Source organism: Thrips palmi, unplaced genomic scaffold (assembly GCF_012932325.1).
Source record: "Thrips palmi isolate BJ-2018 unplaced genomic scaffold, TpBJ-2018v1 HiC_scaffold_17, whole genome shotgun sequence".
NCBI lineage: Eukaryota > Metazoa > Arthropoda > Insecta > Thysanoptera > Thripidae > Thrips > Thrips palmi.
This window is the reverse complement of record NW_023144626.1, coordinates 8,125,733-8,139,926: the sequence shown is the minus strand read 5'-3', so window position 1 is coordinate 8,139,926 and position 14,194 is coordinate 8,125,733. Positions and strand designations below refer to the sequence as shown.

At 59.6% G+C, this 14,194-nt stretch overlaps 3 protein-coding genes across 23 annotated transcripts in view; 2 read left to right on the top strand and 1 right to left on the bottom strand.

The window, feature by feature from the left end:
• LOC117643887 (calcium/calmodulin-dependent protein kinase type II alpha chain) overlaps nt 1-14,194 on the top strand; it is a 69,335-nt gene that overhangs the window by 16,599 nt on the left and 38,542 nt on the right. The window lies entirely within an intron of this gene.
• LOC117643890 lies at nt 10,915-13,017 on the top strand. The gene is made up of 3 exons (XM_034383048.1): nt 10,915-11,253; nt 11,356-11,550; nt 11,967-13,017. Exons 1-3 carry the CDS (start codon nt 11,022-11,024, stop codon nt 12,983-12,985), a joined length of 1,446 nt encoding a protein of 481 aa, XP_034238939.1. The 5' UTR covers nt 10,915-11,021; the 3' UTR covers nt 12,986-13,017.
• LOC117643889 overlaps nt 13,009-14,194 on the bottom strand; it is a 1,718-nt gene continuing 532 nt past the window's right edge. The window contains exon 2 of the mRNA XM_034383047.1: nt 13,009-14,188. Within this exon, the coding sequence (XP_034238938.1) occupies nt 13,042-14,188 (1,147 nt within the window). The 3' untranslated portion in view covers nt 13,009-13,041. The remainder of the gene's footprint in view (nt 14,189-14,194) is intronic.

The window sequence follows — 14,194 nt, the reverse complement described above, 5'->3', positions numbered from 1 at the left end:
TCGGCGGCCTCGTTATGCGAGAGACAGAGAGAGAGAATGAGAAAGAGAGAAAATATTGGGTGCGGGAAACTGCCCGGGCGCGCGGTGTTCGAAGCCCGGTGGTGCCGCAGTGGCGTGGCGGCGGCATCGTGCCTTTATTGTGAGTCGGAAGGTCGTGACCCCCGTAACCGCCAGGGCCGCCAGGGCCGCCAGGGCGCGCCAGGGGCCACCATTACCCACGCCCCTTGACTCGTCGACGCTCCTGCGCTCCTCCATGCTCCCCCTCCCTCACTGTGGCGCCCCCGACGGCCCCGACGGCCAGCAGGCCCTATTACTTGTTGACGTTGACGCGGCGCTGTACACGTCGCGCACTCACGCGCTTTCCCTCGCCACTCAGCCAACAGCCGCCCGAGCATCTTGTCGTCCCTGTCACACTCACGGGGCGCCCCGTAGGCCCGTCCCTCATGATGTGTTGTGTGAGAGAGAGACGATCCTGTGGAATCGCTCTGGTGGCATAAATGAAAATATATTTGTGCTCTGGAAGCGTGCGGCTCGCCTTGACGCCATGAGTGCTTGTGTGCTAACGCTCTGTTTTTTTTTCGTTTCAGGTGAGTACTGTACCGCCGTGCTGGCCGTGCTGGCGGTGTTGCAGCTGGCCGCCGCGCTGAATATTCAACGGCGGCCGGATTGACGCTGCGTCGCTCTGCGTCGCTCTGCGTGGCGGTGAAGCGAGGCGAGACTGAGGCTGCACGCCGCCGTCGCACAGTGGGCCAGAAGACCGCCGCAGCCGCGGCCAAAATTCTGTACGCGCTTTGAGATCCAGAGCAGGCTCGGGCTGGCCAGGGCAGACAGGCAGAAAAATCTGCCGGGGCCTTCGGGTTTGGGACCAGTAACGTCACAAAGTTGGTCAAAGAGTGACAGAATCTCCGAAAGTAGCCGTTTTCGCTGATTTTGGGCGGCCACTGCGACCGATCTAGTCGCCGTAAAAGGCCTCCCTCGACGTCCTAGTACTCTGAAGACCCTACTCTTTCATGCCCTGTATCGGGAAGACGTTGACCACAACGATTTTGGCTTTGACCGCAACGATTTTCCGACCAAGTTGGTCAAAAAGTAGTCGAATCACGGAAATTTGCTGATTTTCCTGATTTTGGGCGGCCACTGCGACCGATCTAGTCGCCGTAAAAGGCCTCCCTCGACGTCCTAGTACTCTGAAGACCCTACTCTTTCATGCCCTGTATCGGGAAGACGTTGACCACAACGATTTTGGCTTTGACCGCAACGATTTTCCGACCAAGTTGGTCAAAAAGTAGTCGAATCACGGAAATTTGCTGATTTTCCTGATTTTGGGCGGCCACTGCGACCAATCTAGTCGCCGTAAAAGGCCTCCCTCGACGTCCTAGTACTTTTAAGACCCTACTCTTTCATGCCCTGTATCGGGAAGACGTTGACCACAACGATTTTGGCTTTGACCGCAACGATTTTCCGACCAAGTTGGTCAAAAAGTAGTCGAATCTCGGAAATTTGCTGATTTTGCTGATTTTGGGCGGCCACTGTGTCCAATCTAGTCGCCGTAAAAGGCCTCCCTCGACGTCCTAGTATTCTTAAGACCCTACTCTTTCATGCCCTGTATCGGGAAGACGTTGACCACAACGATTTTGGCTTTGACCGCAACGATTTTCCGACCAAGTTGGTCAAAAAGTGGTCGAATCTCGGAAATTTGCTGATTTTGGGTGGCCATTGTGTCCAATCTAGTCGCCGTAAAAGGCCTTTCTCGACGTCCTAGTATTCTGAAGACCCTACTCTTTCATGCCCTGTATCTGGAAGGCTATTGACCGCAACTAGTTTGAGAGCTGTAGCCTCACAAAGTTGGTCATGAAGGGTAAAAACATAATGACGATCGGGGACCTTTTGCGGTCTTATCCGCTGGGGCCTTTTGGGGGCCAGTCCGAGCCTGATCCAGAGTCGCTAAACAGGACTCCGAACCGAGCTTGTGTGATGGTGCACCAATGGATTCCTCGTTCGGGTCACACGTTCGGTTCGATTCCCATTTCGCGACTCTGGAGTCCTAAACGCGTGTCGAAGTTTTGCCGCCTCCACCGGTCTTCTGGCCCACTGAGCGTCCTCGTCGTCCTCGCCTTGGTGACGTCACCGAGCCTACTTGTGCCGGCCCTTCGCCCAGCCGGCTGGCTGGCCGTGGCGACCCGTCCGTGCCCCCGCCCAGTGGCGTGCGCAGGGGGGGGGTCAGGGGGGTCATGACCCCCCCCTTTGGCCACTAGACAGCCGCCTGGAAGGTAGGCAAATTGCGTCACTTTCCCCCTGTAAGTAGGCAAAAAGCGTGGCCTGACCCCCCCCTTTCTAAATTTCTGCGCACGCCACTGCCCCCGCCCCACACCTCGCTGGTGCTTCGAAACTGGCGTGCTGGTCCAGGAGTCCAGGAACAAAGTTGGCGTCGGGTCGCACAGAGCAGCCATTTGGTCGCGGCGAAAGTCGGGCCAGCCCTCCTCCGGGATGGACTCGTCTCTGCCGGGGTTCTTGTCGCCCTGCCGGCCCTGCCCGCCCCGCCCCGCCCGGCCGGAGTCATCCCAGTCATTAGCAGTCCATTGTGCCCTGCAAAGTGCGAACCCCTGGCGCTGTGCTCGGCCTCGGCCGCCACGCCGCAGCGGCCAGCGGACTGAGTCCTTTTCGCCGCTCTGTCTCTCTCGCACTCATGGGGCGTCCCGCATCGGTGCTAGAGAGACAGAGCGACGACTCGGAATCAGTCTGCAGTCGCCGCCTGCCGCGGTTGTCCGATGCAGTTTCCTCGTCGGCCGGCCTCTGCGCTGCCGCGCCCGTCCCACGGCGTCGGGGTCACGCGGTGCACCCCGGACGTGTGGGGAGGGGGGGGGGAGGGCTGTCCGTTCTTATCTCGCCGGGCCGGCCCTTGCCCGCCCTTGCGCGAGTGCTGCTGCTCCGCTGCTTTCCCCCGGTGAAAATAAAAGGCCGTGGCGCTGGCGCGGCGTGGCGCGGCGTGGCGCGGCGTGCTAAAAGGGACAAAAACGGCCAAGTTTTATCTGGGCCATTCATTACGGCGGGCAAGCTCCACGATCCGCATCCGCGATCCGCAGGCGATTCGCGCCGCGATTGTAAATGCAGGCACGGCCGCCCAAGCGTGGCGGCTATCTCCGTTATCGCTGGCCGCGAATTTTCGAACGGGGAGGAGAGGGGGGGGGGCTGCCACCGGCAATCAAGTGGCGATGCATCCGTAGATGTGCTGGCCGCCGCCGGCAACCCCCCTGGCAACGGTAGGTAGGTGTGACCGCGTGGCCCCCTCCCCCTCCCCTCGCCGGCCTGCACTTGCGGTCGGAACGCCACACTAACGTTATCGATTACGCTTCATGCCGCAACGCGCGTCTCTGCAATGCCCTGCAATGCCCTGCAATGCCCATCTCCGCGCCGCCCCGCGCCGCCCCGCCCACGCCGCAGCCGTGAGGCCTCCCTCCCTGAAAGGTCACCGAGAGTCTGGGTCACGGACGGCACGGCGCGGGGTCGTCGGCAAGGTGCAAAGTTTGTCGCCGCCGGGCCTCTGCCTGGCCTTGGCCATCGCGTGGGCCAGCCGCTTGATGTAGCGAAGAGGGACGGCCGCGTCTCCCGAGCAAGATGCTGCACTGGTCCACTGCACTGCCCCTCGTCGTAGCTCAGTGGATAGCGATGCCGCGTGTGGGGTCGGTTTGCACGGGTTCGAGACTCAGTGGGGGGTCGCAGTTTCTGCTTGGCGGTGGCTCAGTGTTGGGACAGGCAGGCTCCACAACTGGTCCTCTAAAGTCCGTCTAAAGTCGTCTCTTTCCCGACCGCCACTGCGTTGGGACCGTCCGGCCCGACCGGCTACATTCTGGCGTGCGTCCCCCTTTTTCCTCTCTCCGTTGGGTTTTCTTTTTGTTTTTGTTTTTCTTTTTCCCTTGGTCGCGGACCCGTGCGTCTCCGAGTGTGTTGTTGTAAGGGCCGGGAGCGGCAGGGCCCCTTGCAGGGCCCCTTGTAGGGCCCGGGCGAGGCGCGGCAGGGCGCGACGGGGCGCAGTAGTTTGGCCAGGACGTGGCCGGGACAACTCGCAGCCAGGGGAAGTTCATGACTCCCATGCCCCCTCATAAAAACGGACCGGGGCGCGCGCGCCGCGCCAGTGACCCTCCCCCTCGCCCTCCGCCAGCTCGCAGAAAGGGGTAAATTGGTAATGGCTCCGTGAATCTTCCCTCCGCGACGACGGCGGACGACGGCGGCGAGAAGCGGCCCGCGGGTCGCGAGGCATAGCGCCGCGGAGGCTGCCTCCGAGGAATTTGTTGACCGGCAGTTGCAGAGTTCAAACACCGAGTGTTTGTTGGTTTTTGGCCCTCCGACGGTTCTCCTCGTCGTCAGAGGGCCGTTGGCGCGCTTTTGGCACCGTTCTCTCTCCTCCCCGCCCCGCCGTGCCCCGCCGTGCCCGGGGTCCCCGAAAAGGGTCCGGCCGGTTGCCGCCCCGCCGCCCTGGAACTGGGGCGCGGTGGGCGCGGCACGTGCATGGTCGATCCCGCTCTGTAGAGGGATTACTGGGATTACCGGATTACGGGGATCCGGTCCCTCCGCGTGATCCCTGCATAGCCGCCGGGACCATTTTGGCACTTTTTCTCCGGGATTTCTCCTTTTTTTGGGTCCATAAGCCGCGATGATGACTACTGGGGGGAGCAGCCTGCACCCTGTGGCCCGCGACCCGTCCTCGCGACCCGCCGTCCCCGCGACCCGCCGCCCCCGCGACCCGCCGCCCCCGCGACCCGCCGTCCCCGCGACCCGCCGTCCCCGCGACCCGCCGCCCCCGCGACCCGCCGTCCCCGCGACCCGCCGCCCCCGCGACCCGCCGCCCCCGCGACCCGCCGTCCCCGCGACCCGCCGTCCCCGCGACGCGACCCGCCGCCCCCGCGACCCGCCGCCCCCGCGACCCGCCGCCCCCGCGACGTGCAGCGTTGACGCGACCCTGCCTCCGCCCGCTGCCCTGGCCCCGCTAGCTCGGCTTGCTCTCGGCGCGCTCCCATTTTTCGAGAGCCGTGGTGCATTAAGTGGTGGACGAGGACGAGATAGTGATCTGCAAGTCATAACCCTCTGGGGCTGAAAGGCAGCAAGGTCGGGGGACGCTGGGGGCTGTCTCTTGGAGCATCGGGACGGCGGAGCCGAGCGGAGCGGGGCGAAGGGATACTGTGTCTCTCGTCTCTCTCGGCTCTCTGGCAAATCGAATGTCGGAGGAAAGACAATGCCAGAAAGTGGGACCCTCGCCGAGCCGTACACTGGTAAAATACGGCACTTCACCTTTGGGGGGAAGTTTGAGCCGGCGACAGCGAAACCACTCCGCCCGCTGAAGCGGTCAACCGGCTCCCTGTTAAAACTTGTCGTTGTTCCCGACGACATGGAGCTCGGTGACCTTCTCCCCGGTGATTCGCGTGTCTTCCTCTCCGCTCTCCGTCGCCGTGCCGGCGGCCCGCCAGCACGCGCGCGTCGCTTTTGCCGCTGTCTCTCTCGCACTCATGGGGCGTGCCGCACAGGAGCGAGAGAGGCGGAGCGACGAAAACGACTCTCGGAATCAGTCTGCTGGAGTGCCAGAGTGCCGGCACCGCCAGAGGGTTAGCGGTGCCCTAGCTCGCCGTGGCCGTTCGGAGTTCGGACAACACAGGGAAATACATGCCGCGGCTCCGCTCATTTACCTTTTGAATTTGTTATGGCTTCCCGCGTCCCGCGCGCTGCTGGCCCTGCCTGGCCCTGCCTGGCCCTGCCTGGCCCTGCCTGGCCCTGCCTGTGGCCCGCAGTCCGCCCGCCCTCCGCTGTTTGCCTGCCTGCAGGCTCCCTTCGAAGCGTCCGTGTTCGTCGCCCGCTCTGTCGCACTCACGGAGCTCGCAGAGGTGCGAGAGAGACGGAGCGACACTTCGGAATGGATCGGCTGCATGCAGTGCTGTGCCGGCCGGCCGCAGGACGTGCTCGGCGCACTAATGAAATGACAAGCGCCACGGCACCTGTCTCCCTCGCACCCCCGGGAACGCCCTGTGAGTGCGAGAGAGACGGAGCGAACAAGGCATGTTCGGCATGAGACTGCTGCTCGGCCGAGGGCGGGAAAATATTTTGGCTGCGGCACCGCCCCCCCCTCCTTTTTCCTCGCCGGCATGCGACCCTCGTCGTGCGTGGTTGCTTTCATGTGCCTGGGCAGGGCAGGGCAGGGCGTGCCGCCTGCACTAAAGGGAGCGGCAGGTCCCTTGTCTGTCAGCTGACATCCACGGTCGGGCGGCTCGGCGTCATGGCGGTGGCACGGGGAGGCCTGTGCGCACAGTGTGCGGCCCGTACGGCCTGCGCTCTCCTCTCGAGTGGGGGGCTTTCTTTGCCCCCCGTGTGCTCCATTCCGCGCTCCTCGCCGGCTCCGTGTGCCTTTTGAGGCGGCCGGGCCGGAAGGCGGCTCCTCCTCGCGCCAGGCCGACGGGGAGGGGAGGGGAGGGGAGGGGGTCGGCCGTGCTGCGGGCGCGGCGAGTGGAGAGGTGGCCGCTCGAAGCTCGAAGCACTAATTGAGTCAAGAATCCATTCCGCACCGGCGGCGCGATACGGCCGACGTGGCCGAGGCCGTGGCGGCGCCCAGTCTCGCTCCGTCCGCCCCGTCCGCCAACACGGCCGCGGCCGCCTTATCTTCGGCCGAGGTCGGCGTCGTCGAGGCCGTGGGGCTGGAGACGCTGGAGACGGCCCAGGGCCTGGAGGGCCTGGAGGGCCTGGAGCGAGGGCCTGCGCCTCGGTCCGGCCGCGCGTCGTGGTGGTGGGGGTACGGGGTACCGCCCGCGGCAGCCAGTCCGGCTCCACCAGTGCCCCCCGCTCTAAGTTGCAAATGAACCGCTTGCCCGCAGGACTCCGCAGGGCTCCGCGGGCGCGGGGCGGTCCGGTCCGGCAGGCCTTCTCTTGGTCAGAGCGTGGCAGCGTGGCCCCGGGGCGGGGGGTGGCGGGGGCCCTGCAGGGCAGTGCGGGCGAGGGGGGCTGCGGGGCGTCCTAAATCCGCCGCCTCCCCCCTCCACCCTGGGGGCCCGCCTGTATCGATCCTCTCCGGCCACCCTCCCCGTCGCCCCACGCCACCCTTGCCACCCTTGTCTCCCCCCGGCCGGGTCCGGGCAGAGCCGGGCTGCGCCGGGCCGAGGCCTGCGCCGGGCCCACATCTCCTGGCTGTGTACCTCACGCCATGCGCCTCGCTGCCGCTTGCTGCTGTGCGGCCACCCCGGTGGAGCCAGCGCGGTGGAGCCCTGTGGGGTGGCGCTGGAATGCGTGGCTGCCGTGGCTGCTGCCGCCGTTGGCCGCGTCCAGCACACTGCTCGGGCCGCTCCAGAGCGCTGTGATCAGCGATTCGGTATCCGGACAGTGGCTCGTCTCGTCGCTCTGCCACCACAGTGCGAGAGAGACACGGCATCGGCCCGCAGGCCCCGCCGGGCCCCGCTCTCCGTCCCTGAAGGCCATGCCCTAGGCCGGGCGCCGCAATGCAGCGCAGCGCGGCTCAGAGCGCAGAGCTCACAGCGCCGCGAAGCGCAATAAAGATTCCTGTCGGCGCGTCTTGCAGTGGCGCGGGGGCAAAGGACGCTCTGTCTCCCTCGCACTCGCGGAGCGTGCCGTCGTCGCAGGGGGTCGCAGAGAGACAGAGCGACGGCCGGACAGTCACACATTCGCCCTGATTGATTAGACGTCTGTCTCACTCCCTCCCACTCGGCGACTGGGTCGAGTAGGCCGACAACCCCGCGGCCCGGCACCGCCACTCCGCCACTGTCGCGGTGGGACGGGGCCGCGGACGCCGCGGACGGGGAGACGCGGTTTGGCGGCCTCTCCGCGTCGACCCGGCCGCGCGGCGCACAGTGTGCCGCACACCGACTTCGACCGGCAGCCGCTACGGCGCCGCCGCGTCTCGGCGAGGCAATCTAGTGCGTGTGGCAGGCCAGGCGGGCCAGGCAGGCCAGGCAGGCCGGAGTGTCGCAAGCGCGTCGTGAGCGCCGCTCCTCCCCTCTTGCTCTCCTTTTTTTCCGCTCTCCCTCTTTTTTTGGCCGGCTTTTAGCAGGACGACAGGCGCTCTCCTCCTCGCCGTCAACGACGCTCCGCGTCGTCGCGATCCCGGGGCTCCGTTTTATTGCAGTCGCCTTGCTTCGCCTCGCCTTGCTTCGCCTCGCCTTGCTTCGCCTCGCCTTGCTTCGCCTCGCCGGCGCGGCCCTTGTCCTGCGGGCCTGACTGCCTGGCTTCTCGCGTTACCAGAGTAAACAGAACTTGGCCGGGGCGGGGCGGAACGGAACGGAACGGGGTGCTTGTCCGTGTTTTGTGTGGCCCGGCCGGCGCACCAGGCCGTGTTTCGCTGTGTTACGCATTCGGACGTGCCCCCCCCTCCCCCCCCTCCGAGTATTGTCCCCGGGAGACGTGCTGCCCGCGGATGTTACGTGATCTGTCAAACGGCTGGACAGGTGTCTGCCGTGCCGACCGAGGAGGACGGGGCGAGACGGGGCGCGGCGAGGCGAGGCGAGGCGCCCTGCGAGAAAACTAATTCGATTTGAGTTGACCTGGAGCGGAGTGGAGCGGAGAGGCTCCCTGGCGCAGCGCCACACGCGCTGGCCCGGCCAGGCTGGCCTGCGCGGGACGGGGACCGGAATGGTTGCACAGTGGGCCGGAAGACCGGTGGAGGCGGCCAAAACACTAGACGCGTGCAGAGCCCCAGGGTCGCTTAACAGGACTGAATCGAACGTGTGACCCCACCAATGGATTCCTCGTTCGGAGAGCAATCCATTGGTGGGATCACACGTTCGATTTGAGCCTCTCTTAGCGACTCTGGAGCTCAAAACGCGTCTCGAATTTTTGCCGCCTCCACCGGCCTTCTGGCCCACTGTGGGTTGGGATGGGATCACCCGCCGGGTGGGAATGGAGCTCCTGCCCGTCCTGCCCTGCCAGCCACCCTGCCTGCCCGTCCTGACGTAGACGTGTCCGTCTATTATTCAGCCGCCCTTGACCCCTTCCTGCCCGTCCTGCAGACTGATTCCGCACAGCGTTCCTCGATCTGTCTCTCTCGCACTCCAACGGGACGCTCTGCTTGCCTACGAGTGCGAGAGAGACAGAGCGCACGCTTCGACGGCGGCGTCGAGACGACACGCGCACTCGGGACGGCAGACTGATTCCAAAGAGTCGCTCCGTGTCTCTCGCACCCAACGGGACAATCTAACCTGCGAGCGCGAGTGAGGTGGTGCGAGAGAGATAGGGGCACTGGAGGCGCACAGTGAGCCAGAAGACCGGTGGAGGTGGCCAACACGCGTTTTGAGCTCCAGAGTCGCTAAATGGGACTAGAACCGAACGCGTGACCCCGTCAATGAATTGCTCTCCGAACGAGAAATCCATTGGTGGGGTCACACGTTCGGTTCGAGTCCCATTTAGTGACTCTGCAGTTCAAAACGCCTCTAGAATTTTGGCCGCCTGCGCCGGCCGGTCTTCTGGCCCACTGTGCGGCGGGCTGCTGGCGAGCACCGCGGTGGACTTGGTGAGGTGGAGGAACTCGCCCCGCCTCGCCCCGCCTCGCCGCGTAATACGCCGCGCTCGTTTTCTCCCGTCGCCACTCTCCGTCGATATATCGACTCGCGAGTCGATTGTTCTCCGCCACCGCTCTGGTCGCGCGGGTCACCATTGTGTCCATGATAACTGTGGCGCTCGGAAGAGGAAAGGGGGGGGGGGGCAGGAAGCGAAGCGAGGGTGTAGGGGCGAGGGGGATGAGGACGCGTGGGGGCAGGAAGCTAAGCGAGGGTGTAGGGGCGAGGGGGATGAGGACGCGTGGGGGCAGGAAGCGAAGCGAGGGTGTAGGGGCGAGGGGGATGAGGACGCGTGGGGGCAGGGAGCGAAGCGAGGGTGTAGGGGCGAGGGGGATGAGGACGCGTGGGGGCAGGAAGCGAAGCGAGGGTGTAGGGGCGAGGGGGATGAGGACGCGTGGGGGCAGGAAGCGAAGCGAGGGTGTAGGGGCGAGGGGGACGAGGACGCGTGGGGGCAGGAAGCGAAGCGAGGGTGTAGGGGCGAGGGGGATGAGGACGCGTGGGGGCAGGAAGCGAAGCGAGGGTGTAGGGGCGAGGGGGATGAGGACGCGTGGGGGCAGGAAGCGAAGCGAGGGTGTAGGGGCGAGGGGGATGAGGACGCGTGGGGGCAGGAAGCGAAGCGAGGGTGTAGGGGCGAGGGGGATGAGGACGCGTGGGGGCAGGAAGCGAAGCGAGGGTGTAGGGGCGAGGGGGATGAGGACGCGTGGGGGCAGGAAGCGAAGCGAGGGTGTAGGGGCGAGGGGGACGAGGACGCGTGGGGGCAGGAAGCGAAGCGAGGGTGTAGGGGCGAGGGGGATGAGGACGCGTGGGGGCAGGAAGCGAAGCGAGGGTGTAGGGGCGAGGGAGACGAGGACGCGTGGGGGCAGGAAGCGAAGCGAGGGTGTAGGGGCGAGGGGGATGAGGACGCGTGGGGTCCGTGGAGTCCGCCTCCACCGGTCTTCTGGCCCACTGTGCGCCTTCGTCCTGGAAGCCCGGAGGAGCGGCTACTCGAGCGAACAAAGGACGGGCCGGAGCGTCTCCGGGACTCCAGGAGCACTCTGGCTGTCTCGACGTGGACTGGAGTTCCAGGCTATCGGGAGCACACTTTTTGAATTATTGGGTATACACTGCACTTGTGTGTCACGGAGTCACGGCGGAAGACGAGCCAGAAGCCCCGAGCGCTGTCTCTCTCGCTCTCGCGGGGCGTGCCGGCGTGCCGGAGGGGTGCGAGGGAGAGAGCGCGTGTGCGAGGAAGCACTGCACTATTAGCCGGGCGTTGAGTCCTTGCCGTCGTCCCGTTGGGGCCGGGCCGTGCGGGGCCGTCCGGGGCCGCCGTACCGCCCCTAATTCGCGTTTCAAATGGAGCTCCTAGCGCTCGAGCGGCCGTTTCGGGAACTACGCGTGTGGGGGCGATGACAGCTCGCAGACGGGCTCGCGTGGTGTTGACAGTTACGGGACGCGCTGTTGTTTCCCTTTTTCTGCCCGAAATTTGCCAGTACAGCAATGGATCATACTTGCTATGTGCGGCAGAAGCCTAAAAGGAAACACGAGAAACACAATTGTTGCGTTCCACAGTGCTCGGTGTATAAAAATCCGTCGATTCACATGCATAGAGTGCCGTCAGACCCAGTGCGTAAGAAGAAATGGGCAGTGGCCATACGAACGGGAAAAGAACTGACCCAATACATGCTAGTTTGCGGTAAACACTTCCGCAAAGATGATTACCTTCCTACAGGTAGGTTATTATGAGCGAGAATGACTAACTGTCGTCGTATGTGGTGTGACAAGAGCAGGTTATGTTCCCCTTGGTGTCCACTAATATCGGTTTGATCAACAGGGAGTAAGAAGCCTTCGCTGAAGAAGACAGCTGTACCCTCTCAGAATCTACCTATTCGAAGTCACGAGAGAGTGGAGACATCCCCTGTTAAAAGGAAGAAATCTGCTAGAGCAGACAGGGCAAAGAAAAGAACCATGTGGGTGTGTGAAGAGGAGAACGAGCTTGAAACAAGGGCAGAATCTTTTGATTCTACAGGTACTGCAACTAGTTGTAAGTCGTCGGACTGTGATAGATAGCTGTGATAATCTAGAACTTTTTCTATTCTCCCCATATTGAGCCAGATCTAATTAGCGGCCCCAATATTTTTCTAAGTCTTTTTATTAAGATAATACATTTCTTTTTCCTCTCAAATGTAATCTGTGTGATATTTTTTATGATTGTTCTTTTATTGTTGTGCAATATCTTATTAACTCCGTACTATTGTTCATATTAGATCCAAGCAACGGCTCAAATCTTTTTTACAAAGTGCTTTTTTATTAAGATAATTTTTTACTTATTCCTTAATTGTAATCAGTGTGATGTACTTTTGTATTTGTCTATTAATTGGTGTGCAATTTCTCATTTCTGTGCATAAAATGCAAGTAAACTCCGTACTATTGTGTATATTGTAGATGGCCAAACAAGTGACGAGGAAGGTGAAGCCAACGATGGGTGGTTGGATGTTCCTGACATGGAAGAAGAAGATATAGAAAAGTTTAAGACTGTCGGTGTGCAAGTTGGTACGTATGTGCAAAATGAAGCATTTGTTAGTAGCCTTATGAGCAGTGACAGTAAATTGTTTTCTACAACGGGTCTGTACTCAGTGGAGTATCTGAATGATTTAACTTCTTTTTTTAATGAAGTTGCTCCAGAAAATCCAAAGAAGAAATTTCTGTTGCCAACTAGAGACCGCATATTATTGACAATGATGAAAATTAAGTTGGCTTTATCTTTCTCTACTTTAGCTGTATTTTTTGACATAAGTGTTCAAAATGCTTGCAATTATTTTTATGACTCTGTAAGAGTGTTAGCAAGTCTGTTGACTTGTTTGGTTGAGTGGCCGCCTAAGGAGAATATATTGAAAAACATGCCTAAATGTTTTGCTACGTTCAAGAACACAAGGATTGTGCTTGATTGTTTTGAGCTGTTTGTTGAGAAGCCCAAGTGTGTGAGATGCAGAACTCGCCTGTATTCTCAATATAAGAAAGGATACACACTTAAAGTGTTATTAGGCTGTGCCCCCTCAGGTCTAATAAGCTTTGTCAGCAGAAACTATGGTGGAAGAGCATCAGATAAATTCATTACATCACATTCCAAACTGTATGATAAATGTGAATACAGTGATGGTGTAATGGTTGATAAAGGTTTTGCCATCGAAGATGAATGTCTTCAACATTGCCTTGTTATGATTCGCCCTCCATTTTTAAGGCGAAAGATCTGTTTTCCTAGGCCAGAATCATTCCAGTGTTCTAATATTGCTAGGGCAAGGGTTCACGTGGAAAGAAGTATTCAAAGAATTAGAGAGTATCACCTTCTCAGAAACAAGTTGCCATGGAGACTTGTACCATACTTTGATGATGTGGTGTTGATTGTGTGTGCTTTAGTGAATCTTGGTGCCCCAATACTAGCTGATGGCAAATTTCCTCAGTGATTGTTTGTAGCAGAAAAGGTGAAAAATAAACAGGAAATTATGATGAGCAATCTTATTTAATGATCACCTTCTTCAGATATTTCTGTAAGCCATGGCAGGATTTTTTCAAAATACACATGACAAAGCCTTTTTAAATATTTGTCACAAAATGTATGATTTATTACTACAGTCTCTACATGAACAGATTCAATTAGAGGATTAGGCTTAGGCTTTAGTGGTAAAACTGGACCAGTACAATAAACAGTAAAATCACATACTTGCAGATTCAACAAAACCATACCTAGTTGAACTTGCCCATAATGTGGACATTTATGCTTCAACTTCCCTTCCTTGTTCATGTAAGCCAAATGTTTACAGATACCTGATGCATTTACTCGCCTTCCTGCTACAGGTGTCTTATTTTCCCACAGTTTACTGACAACATTATTTATACATATCACAGCATCAGCACTGAAACCCAGCCAAGGAAGTAATGGATTGATTAGAATACCTACTTTAACTGACTCCAACCCTGCCTGCTTTTTACTTTCCTCTAGAACATACTTTTTCAAAGCATATGATTCATACAAATTACCTGCAGCCATGGCATCATTCTTGTACCTATTTTCAAAAACCCCAGTTAATTTATTTTCCCAATCAGGTGTCTTATTAAGATAATATGTAAATAATTCATACGAAATACTACCGGTTATCCTTCCAAATCTAGCCCCATCCCAAGTACTGTTATCCTGCTCTGTGGTGCCCAAGAATATTTGCAGGGCCTCATCCGTAGACAGCACAATATTTTGAGCATAATACTCTCTCTCAGCAGGGCTGCACTTAGCCAGAAGCTCCTGGCTAAGCTGATGAGCCTTGTTGACTAAGTAGTAGGGCTCACTAACAGCATCTTGAAAAAATGTAGTAAGTCTTGGACTGGGGCAAGCCATCACCTGTGGTTCAACAGCCTTGGGTTCTCTCACTCCAATCCAAAATATTGCTGCCTCTGACTGAGGGTGAGCCTTAAGAGACACTTCCTTCACTCTTGCCAATAAATCCGGGGTGACCTTATTGACACGCCGCCGGTACACAGGTGTGGTTTTGGGGAAGCAACAAAATTCCGAGACAGGGACTGGGTCGAATTTGCTCATAGTGGACTCCTTCAGTTTGTCCCAAACTTGTTTTGTGTCTGTGCACGTGAGGACCTCTATCTCCGACTCATCCTTCCTAAAA